Source organism: Ailuropoda melanoleuca, chromosome 7 (genome assembly GCF_002007445.2).
Source record: "Ailuropoda melanoleuca isolate Jingjing chromosome 7, ASM200744v2, whole genome shotgun sequence".
Classification (NCBI taxonomy): Eukaryota; Metazoa; Chordata; class Mammalia; order Carnivora; family Ursidae; genus Ailuropoda; species Ailuropoda melanoleuca.
In genome coordinates, this window is record NC_048224.1 from 50,928,177 (window position 1) to 50,953,878 (window position 25,702).

At 40.8% G+C, this 25,702-nt stretch overlaps 1 protein-coding gene across 5 annotated transcripts in view; it reads left to right on the forward strand.

Moving 5' to 3' along the window:
- GAPVD1 (GTPase activating protein and VPS9 domains 1) overlaps positions 1-25,702 on the forward strand; it is a 74,852-nt gene that overhangs the window by 43,149 nt on the left and 6,001 nt on the right. For 2 of the 5 annotated variants that reach the window (XM_011221122.3, XM_002916313.4), the window contains exons 9-25: positions 591-716; positions 2,532-2,705; positions 4,319-4,459; positions 5,545-5,679; positions 6,148-6,267; positions 10,466-10,543; positions 10,662-11,032; positions 11,996-12,083; positions 13,085-13,165; positions 16,556-16,678; positions 18,409-18,538; positions 19,547-19,656; positions 19,957-20,116; positions 20,958-21,145; positions 21,802-22,015; positions 23,945-24,017; positions 25,137-25,334. In XM_011221122.3, the coding sequence (XP_011219424.1) occupies positions 591-716; positions 2,532-2,705; positions 4,319-4,459; positions 5,545-5,679; positions 6,148-6,267; positions 10,466-10,543; positions 10,662-11,032; positions 11,996-12,083; positions 13,085-13,165; positions 16,556-16,678; positions 18,409-18,538; positions 19,547-19,656; positions 19,957-20,116; positions 20,958-21,145; positions 21,802-22,015; positions 23,945-24,017; positions 25,137-25,334 (2,510 nt within the window). Of the gene's footprint in view, positions 1-590; positions 717-2,531; positions 2,706-4,318; positions 4,460-5,544; positions 5,680-6,147; positions 6,268-10,465; positions 10,544-10,661; positions 11,033-11,995; positions 12,084-13,084; positions 13,166-16,555; positions 16,679-18,408; positions 18,539-19,546; positions 19,657-19,956; positions 20,117-20,957; positions 21,146-21,801; positions 22,016-23,944; positions 24,018-25,136; positions 25,335-25,702 lie in introns of those variants that run through there. The other 3 variants (XM_002916314.4, XM_011221123.3, XM_034664516.1) reach the window with 2 other exon arrangements.

Consider the following 25,702-nt stretch of genomic DNA (forward strand, 5'->3'; position numbering starts at 1 on the left):
CTTAAAGGACGTGTGTATTTTTAAGGTACACATGCAGTATTAAAAGCACCTTGGGACACCTGGGTGGCTCAGTAGGTTAAGCGTCCCACTCTTGATTTTGGCTCAGGTCATGATCTCAGGGTCGTTAGATTGTGCCCTTCGTTGGGCTCCATGCTGGGTATGGAGCCTTCTTAAGATTCTCTCCCTCTGCCTCTCTCCCCCATAAAAAAAATTTTTTTAAAGCACCTTAATAAAAATAAATACATAAAGAAAAGCACCTTGGGGCATCTGGGTGGCTCAGTCAGTTAAGCATCTGGCTCTTGATTTCGGCTGAGGTCATGATCTTAGGGTTGTGGGATCAAGCCCCGCGTCCTGCTCTGGGCTCAGCAGGGAGTCTGCTTGAGATTCTCTCCCTCTGCCTCTCCCTGTGCCCCCTGCTTGCATACTCTATCTCAAATACATACATACATACATTCATACATACATACATACATATAAATAAATAAATAAATGCACCTTAATAAGTCTTCAGTCTGTTATCAAGGCATGAAAAGTTGCATGGTGTCTTGTGACTTTTAAAAAGTTCACTCACAGTATAAACATTTCTCTAGGTCCGTCAAATCGCTCCAATTCAGTATCCTCTCTAGACCTGGAAGGAGAGTCTGTATCAGAACTTGGAGCAGGACCTTCTGGGAGTAATGGAGTTGAAGCTCTACAGCTATTAGAGCATGAGCAAGGTAAAGTGAAGTTGAACACAGTCGCCCAAGTAGCAAAGAATTTACCTGGCTGCAACATAAACTGTGTTTCCATGTAGGTTGGCTATTCAGTAAAAGAATAAATTTAAGTTGATTACATAATGACCATTCAACTTGCATTTATTCATAGTTCTTTCCGTTCTTAAACATGTTTAGTTGGTAAATGAATTTTTTAGGTTTAAGTTACATAGAATAATTAAAACGAATTGCTTGACTTCTATAATATTCAATTCTGTAATATTGAAATTTTAAGGGATACAAAGATAAATACTTGGGATTAAAGGAACTTAGAGTAGGGAGAGGATGGTATACAAATGTCTAAAAGTGTTGTAAAAGTGCCTTGGGAGTTCCGAGTGAGAGATACATGTAGTTGGAAGTGTAGGAAAAAGTTTAGTGGAAGAAAATGCTAGCCTTAAAGCCCGGCTTGCGTTGCATCGGCAGAAACTAAAAATGAGGCATTGTAGGTGAAGGACCAGAATAGTGTAAGCAAGTCAGGGAAGTGTGAAACCATAGTACTTACTCAGGAACTATCAAGTAGGGGAATAGTGTGGGGTAAGAATTGAAAAGTAGATGGATCCCTGTTGGGCTTTAGGAAGATTAATTTGAAAAAGTTCTTTGGATTTGTTCATTTAAAGATCACTGGTGGCCTTTGAAGGGAGTGTTGAGGGCAGATTGCAGATCAGCTGGGTCTGAGGCAATATTCTGAGACCTGAATGGGCATAAAAATTACCTGGGAAACAAACAAAAAACAAAACCATTTCCCATGTCTCATTTCTAGAAATCCTGGTGCAGGTCATTTTCAGAAAGGAAAGGAGCATTGCCAGTTGGGTTATGTGTGGCTTGAATAAAAGTAGTAATTTACTGCATTCGTTTGTCATATCAGGATTAAATTTTCTGCAAATAAGAGAGAAACCTAAATTAGTAGTTTAAGACAGAAGTTGAAAGAATATCATGTAACAAGCCCTCTAGGTGATTCTAATGTAGGTGGTTGGTAGTCTGCATTTTGTAAACACTAGGTTAATAAATTGAGACAAATTATAGACTGCTTTACTCATTTAGTCAAGGGAAGAGAGAAAACTCTAGTATCAGGGGGATGTATTCAAGTCAAATGAAAAAATATTTTACTATGGGTTTATCAGTTAATTATTGCCAGAGTAATTGCTACATAACAAACCACCTCAAAACTTAGTGGCTTAAGTCCACAAACATTTATTTGTGCTCTCAAGTCTGTGGGTGAGCTGGGTGGTTCTGATTTAGACTAAGCTGACTCATGTATCTGCAGTCACCGGTGGTTGATTAGGGAGCTCTGCTAATCTTAGCTGGGGGTCCGTAGGTCAGTGAGGAGCTGGCTCCTCTAGGATGACCTTTGCTTTGTTCCATGTGGCCCCTCATCCACCAGCAGGCTAGCTGAAGCTTGTTCTCATGGCAGAAGCAAGGGTGAAAAAGAGGGCAAAAGTTAATAAGGTCTTTTGAGGCCTAAGCCTTGAAACCGGCACACTTTTTCTTTACTCTTTTGGCTAAAACGAGTAACGAGGACTGTGCGGATACACAGAGCGGGGAGTATATCCCAGTTTTTTGTCAGAGTCACCCTGCAGAGGTTGCCCCAGTTAACTTACCAGAAATGGGGGTACATATGCTGAGCTTAGTTCAGAGAGGGGAAACACTACATCTGTAGGAGGATAATTCATGTTTTGGTATTGCAGGCTCAGTGTTAATGATAAAATACTATCTTTAAAGTTGATTAAAAAAAAATAGCTGTGGTGTCATTTTTAAAGTGCATAATTCTGTTTTTGGTAGCTACAACACAAGATAATCTTGATGATAAGCTAAGGAAGTTTGAAATACGTGACATGATGGGACTGACAGATGACAGAGATATATCAGAAACAGTGAGTGAGACCTGGAGTACAGATGTCTTGGGAAGTGATTTCGACCCTAACATTGATGAGGATCGCTTACAAGAGATTGCAGGTAACTGCTGTTTAATTTCTCTGGAAGATTGCTGTTTAGTTATTTATATCCACTTCCCCTTCATGGGCGGGGACTTCAGCCTCTGACAGGCAGACTGGGAAGCTGAGATAACTGTAGGTAACAAGGCACTTCTGTCTTTTTTTCTTTACCTATACATAGGTGGTGTTTTTCCCTACCTGCACTCAGCTCCCCTTCCACTGCCAAAAAAGAAAAACCAGTTTTCTGACTTAGCTTCTTGTTTTCAGGGCACAGGATATATTCTTAGAATATTCTTTTTTGAGACTAAACACCTTACCTGAAGATGAAAATTCTTATAGATTATAGCCATAAAATCTTTCAGAATAATAGAATACTGAGATTCTCTAAAAATTGAATTTAAGAGGGCGCCTGGCTGGCTCACTCAGTGTAGAGCATGCGACTCTTGATCTCAGGGTTGTGAGTTGAAGCCCCATGTTGGGCGTAGAGCTTACTTTAGGGGAAAAAAAAAAAAAGAATTTTCTTCTGGAAGGACTAATTCAGTTCCAAAGAGTGACTAGTTTTTTTTTTTTTAAATATCAAGTTTATTGAGGTACAATTTACATATTTTAAAATTCACCCTCTTTAGGATACTGTTCTGTGAGTTCTGAGAGATTTCGTACAGTCCTATAAGCAGCATCTTCATTTTCTCTTTAAATCATGGAACGTTCCAGGCAAATACAAGTGAGAGCAATGAACTCTGTACCCGTCATTCAGCTTCAACTATTACACGTACACACGTGGCCAGTTTTGTCTCATCTCTTCTCCCACTGCCCTTTTACCCTGTCCCCCTGTTATGTTTAGGCAAGTTCCAAATGTTATTTTATTTGTAATTATTTTATGATAATCTTTGAAAGGTAACTTTCACCAGTAACCTTTGCCAAAAGTTTTTTATGCACTGCAGTGGAATTGTTCTTTTGTTAGGCGTAATCAGATGTCCTGGAGCGTTCTGAACTTGAGTATTTCTAACACGGGTGTATAATAATGTTTAATCCTTTCTATTTGTATTTTTAAGTAGGGTAAACAGATTTCTTAATTGGTTTTGCATTACTTTGTTTCAGGTGCCAAAGTAGTATTTTTCCTGGCAGAAAGCTCTGTTTGAGCAATGAGCTGTATTTGCAGTTGAATGCCTGCTACAGAGATGTGTATTTTCCTGCAAATATATTTTATTGCTCTGAATATGTGGCTCATGTGCCAGAAGAAAACATATTTGGCCAGTATAACTTTCTGTAGTTAAGTGTCTCTGAGTGTTTTTAATCCCTGTGAGGACTATACATTTTAGGTATTTAAGGACACATGTAAAAATGTGCTACAAAACCAAGATGAAAGCTAGTTGAAATGACTTGACCTAATGATGGATGTTTTCTCTATGGAGAGTCCAAGGTGAACAGGAGGAAACTGAGAAAAAGGAGCTTGTGCCATTGTGACCAAAGTGGGAAATCTGTGTTTTTAGTGGTGCTATTGAAATTATACTTACTTTGGCTTCCTTCTTGTGGATAGAGTAGAGACTGCGTTAGTTTAGTGTTTGGCCCTTCTCCATTATCACTGCTTTTCCATCAGGATCTTCGTTAACCCTTTGCTCCCCACTGGTTATACAGGTGCAGCAGCAGAGAACATGTTAGGCAGTTTACTGTGCCTGCCAGGTTCAGGGTCAGTGCTTCTTGACCCCTGCACTGGTTCTACCATATCAGAGACAACAAGCGAAGCTTGGAGTGTAGAGGTATTGCCAAGTGACTCAGGTTAGTATGCCGTCATTGTTTGCTTTTTGATTTGCACAGAAGTTTTAAATGTAAGGTATCTTAATTTCTAAATTATGTACATTTTGTCAAGTGTGACGCAACCATATTACTAAAAATTTCAGATGGGCTCTTAGGGCATTTTCTGTCCATCAAGAAAAAATGCAGTGTTGGATGACATAGGCTAAGATGGCAGTTGCTTTTTGACTCTGTGTTCAGTTACTTGTAAGCATTTGTTAGCAACTCACCGGAGTTCTGTGTGGGGCACTGAGTTCTGTATCTCCCACTGACTCATCACAAGATAGGAGTAGCAGTACAACTTGAACCCTGAGCGTTTGGATGCGTGGTAAGCATGCCTAGATTCTCATCCCACGGAGAACCTGACCCTTTAAAAGATATCTAATATATTTTTGAATTGTACTGAAATTGAGACTCTGGAGTCCTGAGAGTTATTTTGTGCAGGATTGTTATAAATGTATATAAAGTGTTTTTGTACTTTGTCTTTTCTTAAATATTGCATTTCTCCTTTTTTTTTTTTCTGATTATGAAGATCAAACTTTGCTTTCAATTAAATGACAACTACTAGAATGCAAATTTAAGTAGCTGTGTGTCTGAATTACATTCTGTATGATCTACCTGGTTCAGGAATAATTAAGTGATTCTGATATGTGTTTGATAATACTAATGCACTCAGACATGCTGACCTTTACATAAGGAGACCATAGGATTAGCTTACCATCTATTGAGTGCCCGTAGGAGTTATATTTTAGAAAATGTTCGGTTTAATGTTAAGCTATTCTCTATTCTCTTGTTGAGTTTACTTGTTAACCAGCAGCATATTTTATGAGATCAGTGATCTACAGGCAGTGTTTCACCTTTGTACAACAGACTGGCCATATTGGAATGAAAATCACAACCTCAGCTTCTTTAACACTCGATCTAACCAACTTTGCTAACTGGCCCAGACTTAGGAATCTGTTCACAATGATTTCATTCACCCTCTGGTAGCTTTCCTCATGTGGGTCACAAGCTGAAACTTTGGCATGCTAACAGAATCGCTAATGTGGCACCTCATGTCTTCTGTTTAGAGGCCCCGGACCTAAAGCAGGAGGAGCGTCTGCAAGAGCTGGAGAGCTGTTCTGGACTAGGTAGCACATCTGATGATACAGATGTCAGGGAGGTCAGTTCCCGCCCCAGCACACCAGGCCTCAGTGTTGTGTCGGGTATGTCTGTCTTGTTTTAAGGAATAAGGATTGCAAGGTGTGTTCCCACCTCTCCCTTTATAAAGTTGATAACAAAGAGATATGTTTTATTTAAGAGTTGAGGAATTTCCAGGAAATAAAATTCTTTCCGTGGGACCTTATATCTATGAGAACTTAACGTGTGGCTTTATAGAGCCTGTTGAAGTAATTGGCAGACAATCTGTGTGTGTTCCCTCTCTAATTCTCTCTGTTCTTGGTGGCCTCTGCTACTGTATTTAGATACCACATGATACTTGTGATTATGTTGTACAAATCAAGGTAAGCATATTTAGGCGATAGTACAATAAAGGATATGATACTAAACATCTCACACGTGTAGCACTGGGACAAAAAATTTTGGGAATATTTACATTTCTCCAAACTTCATATACTTTTTGTGTGGTTATTTTGTTCTTCTTGCTATTTATGTTTTACTTTATTATTTTAAAGGCATAAGTGCAACATCCGAGGATATTCCCAATAAGATTGAAGACCTGAGATCTGAGTGCAGCTCTGATTTTGGGGGTAAAGATTCTGTCACTAGTCCAGACATGGATGAAGTAACTCATGGTAAGAAGAGATGAGAATGACTTAAAAATGATCACATTCACAGGTGAAACTAGCAGTCTTATACTTTTGCTGGTGATAATATCAGTTTATAGAGCACTTTGGGGCATAATTTGGCAGTACGTGTGTAAGGCCTTGGAAATAGACAAACCAGGGGCGCCTGGGTGGTTCAGTCGGTTAAACGTCCTATTCTTGGTTTCAGCCTGGGTCTTGATCTCAGGGTCGTGAGTTCAGGCCGTGCGTTGGGCTCCATGCCCAGGAGCCCACTTAAAAAAAAGAGGGTGCCTGGGTGGCTCAGTTGGTTAAGCGGCTGCCTTCAGAGCAGGGCATGATTCCCAGGGTTCTGGGATCGAGCCCCGTGTCGGGCTCCCTGCTCAACAGGGAAGTCTGCCTCTCCCTCTCCCATCTGCCTCTCCCCCTGCTCATGCTCTCTCTCATTCTCGTTCAAATAAATAAATAAAATCTTTAAAAAAAAAGAAAATTCACAAACTAAATTTGGTTCATTTAGTCCACTTTAGAAATCAGTCATCAGGAAACTATTCCATGTATGCAGAAAGTCTTATGTTCTCTGTAGCATTTATATTCATGTTCTTCATAACATTTATATAGGCAGAAAATGAGAGACAACCTAAGGGTTGAAAAATGGAATTGCTAAGTGAATTTTGATGCAGCCACTCATAATTTATGTGGCTGTTTTTTGTTTTTGTTTTGCGGCTTTTTTTTTTTAAATCCTTTAAAGCATATGAAATAATTTGAAACTCTAGAAATACTAGATCATAGTGTCTCTTGGAAAATTTATCCTGAAGAATTTCATATATAAGATAATAAAACATTAGAAAACCTATCATAGAGAAAGCACAGGAAAGAAATACCAAAATGCTAGCAGTGGTTTTATGTACTGAGTAATGGGGTTTTAAATACTTTTTCTTTTTTATAAAAAAAATGTTTTTTGTTCTAAGCCAGGATTTCTCATCCTCAACGCTATTAACATTTTGGGCCAGGTAGTTCTTTGTTACAGAGACGTGTTCCGTGCATTATAGGATGTTTAGTGGCATCTCTGGCCTCTACCAGGAAGACAGCAACCCCTTCTTGCCCTGCAGTCGTGACAACCAAAAATGTCTCCAGATACTGCCAAATGATCCCTTGGGGAACAAAATAGCCCCATTTGAGAACCACTGTTCTAAATAAGCGATTTTTAGAGTATATTTTCCATGGACCACGAAGGGCCCTTAAGACCCTTTTGGGGAGTGAGGGGTAATGAGGTCTAACTGTTTTCATAGTAGTAAAAGGTTATTGTCCTTTTCACTATAGTGACATTTGCACTGATGGTGCACAAGCAAAGGTGGGTAAATTTGCTCGGGAGGCCTTAGCGTGCAGCAAAACAGTGGTACCGAACTATTAGCTGCCACTATATTTTCTTGCAGTTAAAAAAGAAAGTTTTACATATGAATATCTTTCATGAAGCAGTAAAAATTATTTAATTACATCTTTTTTTTTTTTTTTAAGATTTTATTTATTTGACAGAGAGAGATAGCCAGCGAGAGAGGGAACACAAGCAGGGGAAATGGGAGAGGAAGAAGCAGGCTCCCAGCGGAGGAGCCTGATGTGGGGCTCGATCCCAGAACGCTGGGATCACGCCCTGAGCCGAAGGCAGACGCTTAACGACTGTGCCACCCAGGCACCCCTATTTAATTACATCTTAACCCTGAGTACACGTCTGTTAAAAATTCTGAAGAAATAGGAAATATTCCTAATGCATTTCTACTGCAGTCTGAAATGTGAAATATCTCAAGGAAAAACACTTAAATGGTTATTGGAGCTCTGAGCTTAACTAGCTATTTCTTCTCTTGTTTGTTTTTCATGACACCATTTTTACTTGAAAGAATGACTGACAGACTGTAGTTATTCATATTTGGGTATTTGGCAGGCCTTTCTTGAAAATTAGCAAAGTGAGCCTATCACTTCAAGGAAAACAGCCGACAAAGAGTAGAGTTTGTTGCCAGTGATAAAATTCAGACCTTCAGATAAAAATGTGAATTTTGGAAAACTGTATCCACCTTCATGAGCTTGACAGCTTTCTGATATTTAAAGACTTTTCTGATGAGATTGGTGGTTTTTTTCTGATGAGAATGTGATTTTTGGTATTACGTATTGAAATGTGTCAATATGTGGAGGATCTGCACATCTAATTGAAACAGTATTTTCCAGGTGATCAGTGCACAATGTTACAAAAATCATTTAAGGTGGAAGACAGACCAATTAATTTTAATGTAACAGAGTAAAAGTTCATTGATTTGTTTTCAGATTCCGAATTGTAGCCAACCTTTAAAAAACTAATCAAGATTTGGTGTCGTATCATAGAAGAATGTCCACAATTATCTGAGAAGGTTATTAAAATATCTTCCCTTTTCCAACTACATATCTGTGTGAGGCCAGCTTTATAGACTTCAATCAAAATATATATTGCAACAGATTGAAAGCAGAAGTTCATATGAAAATCCAGCTCTGTTCTATTAAGCCATACATGAAAGGAATTTGTAAAAATGTAAAACAGTGTCTGGCACTCTAATTGTTATTTTCTTATTTTGGAAAATAGTTATTTTTTCATTTAAAAGGGTTATTTGTATTACCATTTAACAGATACGTTTAAATGAATATATAAATATATATTTGTTTTCAGTTTTAATTTATGATATGATAAGTATCAGAAGATAAAACCAACATGTATAGGCTCTTTGGGGCAATAATATTTAAGAATGTAAAAGTGTCCTAAGACCAAAATTTTAGAACCAATATTCTAAGCTGCCTTTCATAATAATACACTATTTTTATAATTTTAATAGAGGAAGGTAAATATATAGAACAAAAGAAAAATAAAAAAGCATAAAATCAAAGTGCTGTCATTCATTAGCATTAAAGAGTTCAGACTCAAAAAGTTTAGAGTAACTTTTTTTTTTTTTTATTAAGAGAGAGCATAGGAAGGGGGGGGGGGGTAGGGGGGACAAAGGGAGAGAGAGAATCTTAAGCAGGGCTCAGTCTTACAACCCTGAGGTTATGACCTGAGCCAAAATCAAGAGTTGGATGCTTAACTGACTGAGCCACCCAGGTACCCCTAGAGGAACAGTTTCTTTTATATATTTGAGAGTTTTAGCCTCTGCGTACTTACTACCTGTTTTAATATTTCTGATTTTGGTATGTAGACGTATGCTTGGAGGAGTCATTTTTACTCCATAGCTGAGAGTAGTTTGAGTCTGTTTTGTGGTGTAATGTAGAAGTGTTCATTTTTTTAGGAGTACTTTTATAAATTGTCATTTGCTGAGAGCAGTATAAGAATTTCAAATTTTACAACTTTTTATTTATACTCCTTCTAGGTAATATTGCCCTTATTATTATTATTTTTTAAGGTTTCATTTATTTATTTGCAAGAGAGAAAGAGAGAGCACAAGCAGGGGGAGCGACAGAGAGAGGGAGAAGCAGGCTTGATGTGGAGCTCAGTTCTATGACCCTAGGATCATGACCTGAGCTGAAGGCAGACGCTTAACTGGCTGAGCCACCCAGGCACCCCTGCCATTATTATTATTATTGTTAATACAATTTTTTGCCCTTATTTTTATAGGTGGAAGGAAGGTGAGACTCGGCAATTGTGACATTCTGAAAATTTTGATGATTTACATTTTTCGGCTCTCCTCTTTGCATTAACTATAATACTATTTGGCCATTAAAAGTAATTAGCATGCGGATGCTAGACCACTTAAATATCATTAAAATCCATGTATGTAGATAAAAACATACAATGAATTTGAAGTAATCAGAATATGATATTTATTAGGTTCTCTTTTTTTCTGATATGCCCCTCAAGTTCTATTGATCAGAAAAGGAAAACTTGGGGTGCCTGGGTGGCTCAGTCGTTAAGCATCTGCCTTCGGCTCAGGGCATGATCCCGGCATTCTGGGATCGAGCCCCACGTCAGGCTCCTCTGCTAGGAGCCTGGTTCTTCCTCTCCCACTCCCCCTGCTTGTGTTCCCTCTCTCGCTGGCTGTCTCTCGCTCTGTCAAATAAATAAATAAAATCTTTAAAAAAAAAAAAAAGAAAAGGAAAACTAGAATGGAAGAATGCTAGACTTTTTCACTGTGTAGAAATTCTTACTGAGTGATGAGTTCTGATTTGGTCTTGCACAAACAGTTTGCCTGTTTGTTTTTAGGCGCCCACCAGCTGACCTCTCCTCCTTCTCAGTCAGAGTCTCTACTTGCCATGTTCGATCCACTGTCTACACATGAAGGTAAACTGGTCAAATGAGCTTTTTGACTCTTAAAGAAGAACAGAGCCAAAACCCTTTATTGATGCCTTTTTGGATTAGTTGTATCTCGGTTGCAAACTTTTTTTTCCCTGTGTTCTAGGGGCTTCTGCCGTGGTAAGGCCAAAGGTTCACTATGCCAGGCCATCGCATCCACCACCAGATCCCCCAATCCTGGAAGGAGCTGTGGGAGGAAATGAGGCCAGGTTGCCAAACTTCGGTTCCCATGTTTTAACTCCAGCTGAAATGGAGGCCTTCAGGCAAAGGCATTCTTACCCTGAGAGATTAGTTCGCAGCAGGAGCTCTGATATAGTATCATCTGTCCGGCGACCTATGAGTGACCCCAGCTGGAACCGGCGTCCAGGGAATGAAGAGCGAGAGCTCCCTCCAGCCGCAGCCATTGGTGCTACTTCTTTGGTGGCTGCACCTCATTCATCGTCTTCATCCCCGAGTAAGGACTCCTCAAGAGGAGAGGTATGGGACACAGCCCATCTAGAAGAATTTTGCTAATTGTGGTCAGCTTTAGTGTTCTGTCTGCCTGGTTCTCTTGATGTGTGAAATTAACATGGTATATATAAATCGAAGAGTAAGGATGGGCAGCAGTCATGATTAAAGATCTGTCAGTTTGTCCATAACTGTAACCCATGGGAAACCTGTACTATTTTGGTTTTGTAGTAATGTAATTTGCATTTTTATGACTCTTTGAACTTTTCTCCAAGCAATTTTGTATCTAATTTCATTTAAACCTCACAGTTTCCTTCCAAGATGAGAAATTAAATGATTTGTCTAAGGTCACCTGATAGGCTAGTAAAGGAACTATAGTCCGCTCTTTGACATGTGATTTGAATAACTCACTTTAATTGGTGATCAAAACATGAACTTTGAAGTTGTTTGCATCTGAGTTTGAGTCCCAGCTGTGCCACATGCAGGCTTTATAACTTCGGGGAAGATAGGGAGATAACCTTTTTTAGTGCCTTCTCATCTATAAAAAGGGCTTAATAGTATTATTTATCTCCTAAGGCTGCTGTGAGGTGTAAATGAAATAATACGTATCCTTAACACTCAGTATTTGGCATACGGTCCATACTCACTTTTGTTATTACTACTGTGTCCCCTCTACTGCCCCTCTAGACTTTATGTGTGTTGCGCTTACTCCTTCCAAAAGTATTTCTTGAGTGCGTACTCTATGCTAGGCTCTGTATTAAGGTTTTGGTTTACTAACAGTAATGAGATAGTGCCTGCCCTCAGGCAGATCCTAGTCTGGTGCTTAAGAGGTACACTTCCATGTTTCAGAAGTTGCCTGTACAGCAGTAAGAACAGTTTTGCTTTTAAGACAAACAAGAGTGGTTTTTGTATTTCACAGACAAACTGAAATCCTTTTCCTAGTAATTTATGCTGCTATCCAACTCCAAATAAAGCATCAAACTTTTTCTACAGACTGAAGAACGCAAAGATAGCGATGATGAGAAATCAGACAGGAACAGACCTTGGTGGAGAAAACGTTTTGTTTCTGCCATGCCTAAAGGTAATTTTATAAAATATTAGAATTATATTAGCAACAAGAAGCAAAGCCCCCAAATCTCTTTCAGAGAGCCAGTATGTCAGCTCCTCTGTGAGGCTTGCTGGGCCTAAGTTTCTAGCCGTTTTGAGGGTAGAGAAAATGGTTTCACTCAGGTGAATGCTAAAGGCAGACCTTTAGAAATGATAGTTCTTGTTCTTTGCAGGAAGTGGTAGTGGTTTCATAAATGGAAGTCAGGCAGGTCACGGTTGTTTAAATATTGTATGCCATTAAGGTTAAACGTAGGACTTTTGACATATGTATTGCTAATAATTATTGCAGGAAAAAGGGATGCTACTGGTAATGAAGCATTGAAAATTCATCCTTTACATTCCTGGAGCAAACTTAATCGCTTTTTTTATGTTTATGTTCATTGAGAATGTTTATATCCTGAATATATATTAGTGAGTGTTTATTTTGGAAGGCAGTTGTATAAAATTATTTGCTTTTTTTTTTTTTTTAATAGCCTGGCATTGCAGCAATAGATATTGAGATTTGAGTTGGCAAAAGCATCTCTTCCTGCAAGGAGAGATCATCCAGGATTAAGGCTAGGGACTTCTTCCTAAGGCCTCTTCTCGGCACCGTGGCGCTCAGGAGCTGAGGAGCACTGCTTTCAGCTGCACTCAAACCCCATTGATGAGGAGAGATTGAGGCTCAGAGCTTTGAATGTGTTGTTTTTGAGCAGCGGTTAAGAGGCAGTGGTTTTGATTTAGTCCCAACAGATTCGAGTTAAATCATTCTTCCTGTGGCAGATGACCCCAAAGCAGATCCTGAAAGCTTCTTTAAGAACTTTCAATGCTGTTGTAAGAATGATTATCAGTTGACACTCAGGATTTCTTAGCTTTTAAACTTTTCACCTTCCTTTCACTTAGAAATGTTGGCACACCAGTTAATACTCCAAAATGACTGCTGTCTCCGAGTAGTGCAGTATGTTATGTGTCACACTACTGACTTTATTTAATTTCCAGCTCCTATACCATTTAGAAAGAAAGAAAAACAAGAAAAAGACAAAGATGATGTGGGGCCTGACAGATTCTCAACACTCACAGGTTTGTAGACCGTGGACTTCCTGGCTCCTTCATTCCCAGAGCACATATTTCATAGCACTGTTTCTTGGGCGCCATAAGCGCTGCCTTTTTAGGAGAGTGTGTCTGTGTGTGTGCAGTGGGGAGTGTGTTCTTCAGAGCTCTGTGGCTTCCAGGTGGTGGCCGCAGTGAACCTGAGTGTGCTCTTCCTGCACACCGCCACTGCCATCCTCATCCTCATTATCATAACTTCTGTTTATGATGAGGCCCCGGTGCTGAGCCTCTAGGCACACCCTACAACGCGACATCCCGATGGGACAAGGCCACACGGGGCTGTTTAGGAAAGCGTGGTGATGGTTTTAGTGCGATGCATGCCACATCTTTGGATCATTGATCACATAGCTTTCTCTAACGTTGATCATAGAATTCTAAATCGATTCCCATCTGTAGTTCTTGATTATTCAGGATCACAGTGAAATGCTGTTCTACCTAATCATTTCCTTTTTTTCATGAAAAAGAGTTCAAATAGTATCATAGATTTATAAACTTTACTAATTTTTTACAGCTTGAATCATTTTAACATTGCTATCTGACCCAAGGAAAACACAACTAGGGGTGGGGTTCTTACCTTATTCAGCATTTGTGTTTTTGCAGCTTCTGTTGGGCACATTATGAATGAGCACCCTTAAAGGAATGAGTTCGAGAAGTAGTGTTAATGACCCAACCTTGAGTTTGATAGCTTTGTACTATTTCCGATGGCTGTAGAGCATCTAGACCAGAAATTAATTTCTCACCTCTTTTTTTCTTATCTCAGTTTCCAACTATGTTATCCTACTAAATTAAAATGAAGATTTTTATTACAAAATGGTATAGGTTTCTAAAGAACATCCTCCTCAAACAGCTCACCGTAGTAGAGGTAGAATCCCATTTTAATGCGTGTTGTTCTGGTATCTGGTTCCATGTATTTGGACGTATTTCCACGGTCTCTGGCATACATGCCTGCTTTATCTGATGCAGTGACTCTCCTGGAACGAAGGGTTTTGAAGAGCAGGAGCTGTGTGTCCAGGCCAGGGTTCCCTGCTGAGAGCCGTCAAGCCTGTCTTAGTCAATCAGCAAATACTTGTTGAACATCTGACTCATGCCAGGCACTGTGCTAAGTGTTGTGGTTATTCAGTCAAATCACATGACCCCTATTCTTCAGGGGCCTACAGTCTGATTGAGAAGAGTTGGAAACATATCTCTGTTTTCTTACCATGTTCCTACTGCTAGACCACCACCAGTATTTATGGAGTGAAATACTCTTAATGAAATCTCATGTTTTATAATGTTGAATTAATAACTGGAGAAGTTATAAATTATTTTTTGCTTTTGTCTTTGGGCAAGCGTTTTTCTTGGTTCTTGGTGCCTAATCTAGAAGTTAAGTAGAGTAAGGTTTTTTCATAAGGTATTTCGTTTTCTTTGTGCTTGATTCAAGCAATTTAGCTTCCCTACTAGTGCAGAAATTTGTGCCTAGTCCTAATTAATGATCTGTTGAAAATTATCATTAAATCAACTTTTAAATGATATGAAAGGAAATTTCTTAACAGTCTGTCCATAATGCAGTCACCCTAACTATCCTTTTTTTCATGTTCTTTCCCAATCTTTCCATATTTGTACATGGCTTTTCATGATTGAATCAGAGTATTGTGTAACTTTGTATTCTTCTTTTCCTAAACGTTATTTCATAAACCCTCTCCAGTTTCTAGTAGACATGGTTGGTTTTAATAATTTGTATTGGCTCACAGATAATCTGTCATATGATTTTATAGCATTGTGAATGTTCTCTTGCTTTTGGATACTTGAATTGTATCCGGTTTTTTATGGTGAAAATGGTCTCACAGCTTTGTATATGTAGCATATTTTGTTTGTTTTCGTTACTTTCCTGGGATAAAATATATAATGGCATAGAAATAAAGGTTATAAGCGACATTATAGCTTTCCCTGTGGTTAGCCAGTTTTATTGTTCCTTTTTCAGAATGCTCAACACCACTCAGAACCAATAGCAAAAAAGTACTTCCCCTCCAAAGAAAGATTTTGTAATGATAAAAGTTTTATTAATTTACATTTTGAAGAAGATCAGATTTTATTAGGATTCTCTTCTCATGCATTCAAATACCATTATAGCAGAAAGATTACATTAGTTTGAAAATCCTCTTTCTCTACAGTTTACTGCAATTTTACAGAGACATGGATGCTAAATTTTTTTTCCCCATGGAAACAGAAGCGCCCATGAGCATACTGTTGAACCTCTCTATACCCGATTTCCTCGTCCGTAAGATGGAGGTGATAACAGTACCTCCCTGTAGGGTTGTTGTGATGATTAATTGAGATCGTTCATATAAGGTGCTTAGCACAGTTCCTGGCACGTGGTAAGTGCTCAATAAATGTTAGCTGCTGTTATTATTAGCTGCTGTTAACATACATACATGTATAAAATCTAGTGATTTTTTTTAATGTGTTTTTAGACTTTTTGAAAAATGGGATTCTACCAGAATGTGGACATTTATGGTTACCTGCTTGGTCTCCATCTATCTCAGGAGTGTGCAGTTCACTGTAGGACCCAATTTTGTCCCATAGATCTGTAGCAGTTCTTTGCCTGGATGACTGTTAATTGATGACTCTGCCATCTTAGACTCCAGGAACACATTTTGATGCGCTGATTTTGCTGACAGGATAATGGTCCTGACAGTAAACAGTGCTACATCTGTGATGGTGATAAGCTTTTTCCCCGTGTACCCTGGGTACAATTCCAGCACTTTCCAGCAGTGGCTAGATTCTCTCGGAGTACCTCTGACACCATTGCAGGCACAAAAGTGCAACTGCACTGTCGTGGTGAGATTCAGTAAGATAGAATATTGATACCTGAAGTTTTCAAATGTGGTGTAGAGAGAGAGAGAAAGATACAGGAAGAATGGAGGAAGGCATTTTTTATTATTTAAAAGGATTTAATTCTAAATTTGATACTTTTCCCCCTCTTTCCGCATGGAGATGTCTGAGTATATGACTCTGCATTTAAAGATGCATTGTTAGAAGTTCTGTTAGCATGAACTGCTAATAACAGTAACTTGAATGGAAGTGCTTCAGAAGCCCATCATCCCTGTAGACCGCACTGAACTTCCCAACACTGTCATGCAGAATTTTGGCCATGATGAGAAAATGGAGCTAACGCTCCCAATTTCGTGCTTGGGCAAGGCTCTCAGACCGAGAAATGGGATGAGCAGGCAGCTGCATGGTGCCTCTTAACGTTGAGATATGTGCTCTTTTTAAGTCTTACCTCCTAATCCGCCTTTGGGATTATGCTACTGGTGTCGTACTAACATCAGAATTGCCAGAAACCAAGGGGAGCTAATTCTCTCACTCTCCTTTCCCCTGCAGATGACCCCAGCCCTAGACTCAGTGCACAAGCTCAGGTCGCTGAGGATATTCTGGACAAATACAGGAATGCCATTAAGCGAACCAGCCCCAGTGAAGGAGCAATGGCAAACTATGAAAGTACAGGTGATCATCATGATAAAGATTTGAACACAGTTCACCCTGAACAGTGTGGGGGGTGTGGAGGGTACGTGGGTAGGGGCACCAGCCTCCCGCATAGTAAAAATTTATATGTGACTTTTGACTCCCCAAAAACTCAATGACTGATAGGCTACTGTTGACTGGCAGCCTTAACAACATAAACGGTCAATTAAGACATATTTTGCATGTTATATGTATTATATGCTGTGTTCTTACAATAAAGTCAGCTAGAGAAAAGACAGTGTTATTAAGAAAATTGTAAGAGACCATGCATTCACAGTACTGTCTGTATTTATTGAAAAAAAAAATCCACATAGGAGTGCCTGGTTGGCTCAGAGAGCATGTGATTCTTGATCTTGGGATAGTGAGTTCGAGCCCCACATTGAGTGTAAAAATGACTTAAAAATAAAGTCTTTAAAAAAAAATCCGTGTATAAGTGGACCCACACATTTCAAACCTGTGTCGTTCACGGGTCAAGTGTTCTAACTTTGGTATCACAGTGAAAAGTGATCTGAATAAAAAGCAGCTTTTTAATAGCTACTTTGAATAGCTGTCAGAAAAATACGGTACAATCCCTAAGATAAAGTGAGAGGAAAGAAAAGTATATAAAAGCGTAAATTGTATACTGCGTGTGTTTCTGCTGGTATGCGCACAGAGTGTCCCTGGAAGAATCTGACTGGTAGCATGAGTTGGCTCAGGGAGAACTCGTAAGGAGCATAAGGGGGATCCAAAGTAGAGGAGAATTTCCCATACTTACTATTTTGAAAAGTTTCACAGGGCAGAAGAGTGAAGGTCCATATTCCCTCTACCTGGACTTTCTCAGTTAACATTTTGCTGCATTTCCTCTCCGTATATTTTTTCCTTTTTTCCCCTGAATCATTTGAAATTATCTCCTGATAAAGGTAGTCGTTCTACGTAAGCCCAGTATCTTTATTATAGTAATGAATTTTTATTCCTTTTGATTTTATACATGAGCGTATTCTCTAAATTGGTTAGTTAAAAAATATAAAAACAGCTGCGGGAGTCACAGGTGCGTTGTGGCTGCATTTGTGAGTCGGTCCCAGCTCATCCTTGGGCAGTGGGACAAGCCCGAGTAAAGAGCCCGGAGGGGCGGGGGTAGGGTTCGCCAGGTAGCTAAGGGCTGAACAGCCAGCTGCTTTCTGGTAGGGCAGCATTCCATGCCTGTAACATGAGGGTGTTACGTAAGAGGATTTTTGGGGCCCCAATTCTGATTAAAGCATTATCTGTTAAGTCAGTGACTTTCACTGCCTTGGGTCAAGATTGGTATAGGAAGTAAAAGTCAGGGGCTCCTGGGTGGCTCAGTTGTTAAGCGTCTGCCTTTGGCTCAGGGCGTGATCCCGGTGTTCTGGGATTGAGCCCCGCATTGGGCTCCTCCGCTGGACACCTGCTTCTTCGTCTCCCACTCCCCCTGCTTGTGTTCCCTCTCCTGTCTCTGTCTCTGTCAAATAAATAAATAAAATCTTTAAGAAAAAAAAGAAAAGGAAGTAAAAGTCTCTTCTCAACAACTGCTCTCTTGATCTCTTGATCAATAATTGCCATCAACTTTTTGAAGCGAACTTTCTTTCTTTTTTTGAAGAACTCTGACTGTAAAGCACGGTGCTAATTTATGGTCGAGTAGCTCTGAACACCTCCTCGTGCTAGACTCTCCCAGGTTAACCTGCTTTTATCCTCCCTTGGTGCTCGGTTTTGTGCAGAGGTCATGGGTGACGGCGAGAGTGCACATGACTCTCCTCGAGAGGAAACACTGCAGAACATCTCGGCCGACGATCTCCCGGACTCTGCGAGCCAGGCGGCCCACCCTCAGGATTCTGCATTCTCCTACAGGTATCTCTTTGACAGGATTTCGAATTTGTGGGTTTGGACATTTCATCACCACTGCAGTCGCTTCAAGTCAAATGATTCATTGAGCCACTGAGGAAATGTAGAGAGCAGAGAGTTAAGAACAAAATGCTATTCCCTGAAAAGACTGCTTCACTCGGATGCCAGATATCAAAGGCTTTAATTCAGGGGTGAAAACCAACCACCTCATGTGTTCACAGGGGCCACGTCAGTCATTTAATTGACACAAGTGGCCGACCCTTTGCCCATCCCAGTCTCCCGGGCCACATGAGAAATGCTGGGGGAGACTGACCCGGGGGGCAGAGTCAGTGACAGTTTCAAGCAGTAGAGCCGTAGGAAGGGCTTCTTGTCGCGTGGTAAGCTCGTCCTGTGGATGGATTAGCCTTTCTCAAGAGATGGGGTGGAAGGCATTCTTGGTTTGGGTGGTGAGATGGTTCTGGTGACCTTGTGGCCCCTGCTGACCCTAGCATAATGCCCCTTTCTTATTCTCCTCATAGTGCCCATTGTGGGACTCAGTGTACGTTACAGGGTTCAAAGGATTTGTTGTTTGAGTGATTCTGGTGATTTTACAGAATGATCCTTGCCCAGAGCATTTTTACAGCCTTGCTCTTTGGGTAACTAGAAAGCCTGTTCCTTTAAGTGAGGTGTCAGTAAATTAAAATTATCTTTTATTTATGATCTCTTGAAATATTTGAGTCCTGAGATAGCATATTAATTTATATAGTGAGTGTTCATAAACTGTGACCGTATCTGCATAAAGAAATTAATGTACTTTTGGGGCTCCCGGTGACTCAATTGGGTGGCTGCTTTCGGCTCAGGTCGTGAGCCTGTGATCCTGGGATCAGGCCCCACATTGGGCTCCCTGCTCAGCAGGGAAGTCTGCTGCTCCCCTTCCCTCTGCCCCTCCCCCTGCTTATGCTCCCTCCCTCTCTCTCTCTCAAATAAATAAAATCTTTGAAAAAGAAATTAATGTACTTTTGACTCATTCTTCAGAGACGCAAAAAAGAAACTGAGGCTTGCTCTTTGCTCTGCGGATTCTGTTGCTTTCCCAGTGCTAACTCATTCAACAAGGAACGGCTTACCAGACCATACAGACCCAGAGGGTAAGTTTTTCCTGTATTTATAGGTTGAACCATGTGAAACTGCCTGTATTCAACCTATGTGAGCTATATAGCAATTCCATATGGTTCCATTAGTATATTTGTATTAGCATCAGGTAAGGGCAGTTTGATTCCTGATGCTTCATTAAAGTGAGTTGCAGTGCAGCTTCCGTTCTGCTGATCCCTGGTAGAGCAGAGCTGACATCCCAAAGGCTGAGGGAAGGTATACAATGGAAATTATCTTCTCGGCAGTAACAGAATTCTTTCTCTCTCTCTCTCTCTTTTTTTTTTTTTTTTGTTCAGACAACGAAATTGTATGCTTCTTAAAAGTTCAAATAGCTGAAGCAATTAATTTACAAGATAAGAACTTAATGGCTCAACTTCAAGAAACAATGCGTTGTGTGTGCCGCTTTGATAACCGAACTTGTAGGAAACTGCTGGCCTCTATCGCTGAGGACTACAGGTAATTACCCCGCCTCCTGCACCTGTCACCCGGTGGCAAGGATCTTCTTCCCTGTCTTTATTTCACAAGTGAATCTAGGCTTACTGCAACATGTTGGGCTGTGTTTACCTGCATGTAGATTTCCAAGGATCACATTTGGGTATTTATCTGGAAATGTAGTTGTAAATGAGCAACTCTGACAGAGAGGTGCACTTTCCCTTCAGCTTTGCACAGATGCAGCATTAGCAGAGATGAGGCCAGGATATCCTGCTCCTTTTTGGGGTGACCAGAAAAACTACTTCCCTGGAGCAGGGAATCAGGCGTAGCCTAACAACTGCTGCCTTCTGTCTGCTGCCAGCACTTTGCTAACAGTTCAGGAGAAGAACGTCAGGGAGATTCTTGGGAGATGACGAGGCCCCCAGGCTTAGGGGATGGGTGCTCTAATGATTATTACAATTAGACTGTCAGCAAAGAATTGGTGATAGGTTTAATGATGTAGTGGTATATTGACCTGTATTTTGTTGTTTTAGTCTTCTGTAGCAGTCAATTTCCTGTGAAATGTGAGGTCCTGCCAGCATGGAGACCATGGGCCAACATAAAATAGATCAAGGATCCCAGGGGACTTAGTATCGTTCAGTGAGTTAGGTAGCTAAGTGTTCAGCCCCGTAGGTGTTACCCTTCACCAGCATGCAGAATGGTTCTGTTCCTTGAGCTGGCAGCACGGTTAGTCCTCAGGACAGTTGCCTGCAGCCTGACATGGCTCATTCATAAAACTGAAGTCTGTGACGTCATATGTTTTTAAAGAAATATTAGGACTCTTGGTCTCCAAGAAAGTGTGCTGTCTGTGATGTCTCCCATGTAGGAAAAGGGCGCCCTATATTGCTTATCTCACTCGCTGTCGGCAAGGACTGCAGACCACGCAGGCCCACCTGGAGAGGCTGCTGCAGAGGGTCCTGCGGGACAAAGAGGTGGCCAATCGGTACTTCACCACGGTCTGTGTGAGGTTGCTGCTTGAGAGCAAAGAGAAGAAGATCAGGGAATTCATTCACGGTAACTAAAGATAAGTTTAGGTTAAGCATCTCTTCAGCCCTGTGTTAGTGGGGAGATTTGGAAATTTTTGTATTGCTGGTTTGAGTAGTTGCATGTCTTAAGAGTAGTCCGTTAAATTCCCAGGTGTTTTACGGATTCTTAATCATTAAACCTTGAAGTCAAGCCAGTACATTTCATTTTTATCATGGGTGGAGTATCTGCAGTTTATACAAAATTGGGAAAATTGAAAACAACAAAAAACAAAATTGGGAAAATTGGTTAAAGTTTTGGATCCACAAAATTCTTCTCATATTTAAAAATAAAACATAACATTAAAAATTTTTTTTAATTTTAATTTTTTAATATTTAAAAAATCCATTGAGATTAATGTGTAGTGTCATGTTTTAGGTATACAGTATAGTGATTCAACAATTTATGCATTAGTCAAAGTATGTCATTTTTATAACAAACCCCTTGCTCTTAAACTTTTGCACAATTCTTACCTTTCTCCCGATTTTAATGATTTGGCCATGTTTTCTCCTAAAATAAACCATACCCAATACCTTTGACTTTAAGAGCATAATATCTGCATAGCTAGTTATTGAAATGATTTCTGTAATTTCCTTTTTACAATTATTCCGATAGCGTATTTAAAAAACTATTATTTTGCATTGGAGACTTTCAGCAGCTCACGGCAGCTGATGATAAAACTGCTCAGGTAGAAGATTTTCTGCAGTTCCTTTATGGCGCGATGGCCCAGGACGTCATATGGCAGAATGCGAGCGAGGAGCAGCTTCAGGACGCCCAGCTGGCCATCGAACGGAGCGTGATGAATCGGATTTTCAAGCTTGCTTTCTACCCTAACCAGGATGGGGACATCCTTCGTGACCAGTGAGCACTCCCATGTTTCCGAGCCCCTGTTGACCACGTAGGGGTCCATCAGCCGGTCCCTTGTGTTACGCAAGCTGTGCTGAGACTTAGGATGGGACAGGGAGGGCAGTGCGAGTCCCAAGATCAGAAAGAAGGATAACGCTCTTTTTTCAGGGAAGTGGGGAATTAGGCCCGCGTCTCTTTCTTTAGCACTTGCCACAGTTGGGGTTTTCCATTTGGTGGAGTCATGATTCCTCAGCCTGGCGCTACTGACATTTTGGGCCAGATAATTCTTTGGTGTGGGTAGCTGCTCTGTGCGTTGTGGGACGTTTAGCAGCATCCCTGGTCTGTACACTAGATGCCAGTAGTACCCACCCGCTGTGAGAGCCAGAATGTCTCCAGACACTGCCAGATGTCCCTCGGAGGGCAGAATCACCCCCCTCCCCCATCACAGCTGTGTGTGGTCGTCCAGTGAACGCTTCTCTCCTCCACCAGATCACTGGCTCCACGAGAGCAGGAACATCATGCTTTTATTCGCTCCTCTCTCCCAGCTTCAAGCACAGTGCTTGACTTCCGTATGCTCATTATCTATTTATTAGGAATGGAAAGCTGTACTTTGACTGTCAGAAAATATCTGGAAATGTATGGTGTATGAATTATGTCTCAATAAAGCTGATTTTAAAAAATAATCCTAAAAAAATTAATCCTGAAAAAAATGCCTGGATTGGTAACTGGCATTATATTTTGGGTAATGAGACTAGGGATGATATCGTGTTTTCATTTTTCCTTCTTTGCATTTTCTTGAGCACTGCTTTACAAACTTGTTTCTGGCCCAAGCATGTTGAGGTGGCCCCTGTGCTCCCCAGCAGTAACAGTGGCTCTCAAGGGGTCCATGTGATAGGACCTCTGGGTGACTCATGAGTGGTCTGTAGAAGGTTCTCTCATGGAAATGCTAAGATCTTGCATGTATGTTCTGTGGGTGGGTTAGGATTGTTCCAGCCTGCCTCTCCTACTGGTTCGTACATACTCTCAGAGGTACACCCAGGCTTCTGTACTTAATTTACCAAATGGAGCCTATTTTCTCTCCGGAGACCAGCTTTCCACTTCNAAATGCTAAGATCTTGCATGTATGTTCTGTGGGTGGGTTAGGATTGTTCCAGCCTGCCTCTCCTACTGGTTCATACATACTCTCAGAGGTACACCCAGGCTTCTGTACTTAATTTTATTTTCTCTCCGGAGACCAGCTTTCCACTTCCAGAACGGGATATGGAGTTAAGGACATTCAAACTGTATTTACTGCAAAGAGTAGCTTTGAAGCAGGTTATTCCTGCCTCTGTTCCTGCCCTCTCCTCCATGGCATTTCTGTAGGTTTTATAGAGTGGACAGTTAACACAGTGTTCAGGAAAGAGTAGTAGAAACCAGGAAAGCTGGGTTTAGCCCCTGCTACTAACCCCCGTGTGACCTTAGGCAAATCCTTCACCGTTTTAAGCCTGATTATTTTCATCTATGAAATGAGAGAGTTTGAGTGTTCTCAAGAGCCCCTTCTCTATCTAAGCTTCTGTGATCGTTGGTTTCTGGCTTTTGACCCCTCTACTTCCTCTGTGCTTTGTACTAATTAGCATGCCCAGGTGGCTTCTGGACTAGGGCCCCTCTCCTTTGTCCCTTGGAATGTTGTCCTTGGCTGGGAAGGAAGGCTTTCCCTACTGTCCTTGTCTCCTCTTAGCTCACTTAGCATTTCTGAGCAGATCCTACGTGTGAGACTTTTTGACAAGACGGAATACTTAGAGCAAAGAGATACTCTCAACTGTAATTGTAATCTGTATCTCAAAATAAGTCTAAATGTTTTAAATGTTTTGAAAAAATCGGTTANTTTTAAAAAAATCGGTTGACTCTCTGTGTGCCTTATTATCTGAATTACGTATTTACATATGTGTTTTTGGGGGTTTGCAGGGTTCTTCATGAACATATTCAGAGATTGTCTAAAGTGGTGACTGCCAATCACAGAGCTCTTCAGATACCGGAGGTAACGCAGGGTTATGTGGTGTGGGTGCTGCTCGTGGTTGCTCGATACACCCATCTGCAAGTTAGCAGTTTCTCAAGGAAACAGAATATAATAAATTCTAAAACACAATTTGCATTTGATGTAATTCTCACTGTAAAGTTCTCGAAGGTCCTCAGATTAAAATCACCTGGCAGGGAACGGCACCTCAGTGTGGAGATGAGCGGGGGGGGGGGGGGCTGCACTGAGGGCCCTGAAGCCCTGCCGCCTCCCGCCGCAGTGCTCCCTGTGGATGTGTGTGTGTGTGTTTCAGAGAGAGATCGTAATGGAGAAGGTCCAAGGGAGAGAGATGATCTAAGCAGGCTCTGGATGCAGGGCTTGATCTCACGACCCTGAGATCATGACCTGAGCCAAAATCAAGAGTCAGACACTTAACAAACTGATCCCCCCAGGTGCTCCCTCCATGGCTGTTTTATAATCCTGTTTCTGCAGAAAAGTGCCATTTGAATAAGGAATCTGGTGACACTCCACCAAGCGTGACAACTACTACTCTAGGGGGAAGAAGTTAAATCTGTGACATCAAAATTATCTTTTAGGTCATACAGTTTTTACAAAATAATAGGAAAATTTCAGGTATTAGAGCTTTCTGGTGGTTTTATTAAAGTCCCCAGTAATGAAATATTGATGAGTGTGAGTTTTTAAATTATTTTTTGGTTTTTTTAATCTGTTATTTCTAGAGCTGTTGCAACAAATGTACATATTTAAATTTTTTTTTTCTTTCAGAAGTAGCTTGTTGTGCTTTTAGAATCAGCTACTACATGTAGAGAAGTTCCATTCTAGCTACTTAAGAAAAGAGAATTATATGACATTGCTTGAATTCTACGTTGGGTGTTACCGTATCCCCTTTGCTCCATTAATGGCTATCTGGGTTGCTTTATTCAAAAATGCAAAGCAAATTATTTAAAAGTTTAAAAGTTAAGCTTTTGTCTTAGTGGAGGGGAAGGAACAGCAGTCTGGCTTTACTGAAGAAATGAAAAGGCACCGAGCTTGCCCTTCTGTTTCCTGACATGGAGGTTGCTGTGGTGGCCTCCCATAGTCGCTGTTAGATTCAAGTTCTGTCTGTCTGTCTGTGGTCTCGCTTAGGTTTATCTTCGGGAGGCACCGTGGCCATCTGCACAGTCGGAAATCAGGACAATAAGTGCTTACAAGACCCCCCGGGACAAAGTACAGTGCATCCTGCGAATGTGCTCCACCATCATGAACCTCCTGAGCCTGGCCAACGAGGACTCCGTCCCCGGGGCAGATGACTTCGTCCCTGTTTTGGTATTTGTGTTGATAAAGGTGGGCCCCTCATGGTTGCTAATGAAAAGAGTTTATTTGGCATTGCTGAGCAGGGCTTCCCATGCTCCGGAGAGCTTGGTTCCTCCCAGTCTTAAGCTCTGTGTTACCCAGGAAGAAAGTGTCTGCTGTGAAGTTGTGTTCTGTCTAGGAGGTACGGTTTTCGTAAGAAAGAATAGGAGGACCGGATTGCCAGATGAACCTTTTCAGCTGTTACGTGCCTGAGGTTCTTGGTTGGGGCTTGGTTGTAATTACTGAGTGAAGGGACGAAGAAGGAATGAGGGCACGTTCTTTTGAGTGTGCTTTTCCCATCTTCTTCCACATTGAAGTCTTCATAGTACTTGTCACATGAACTATCAAATTTCCCAAAT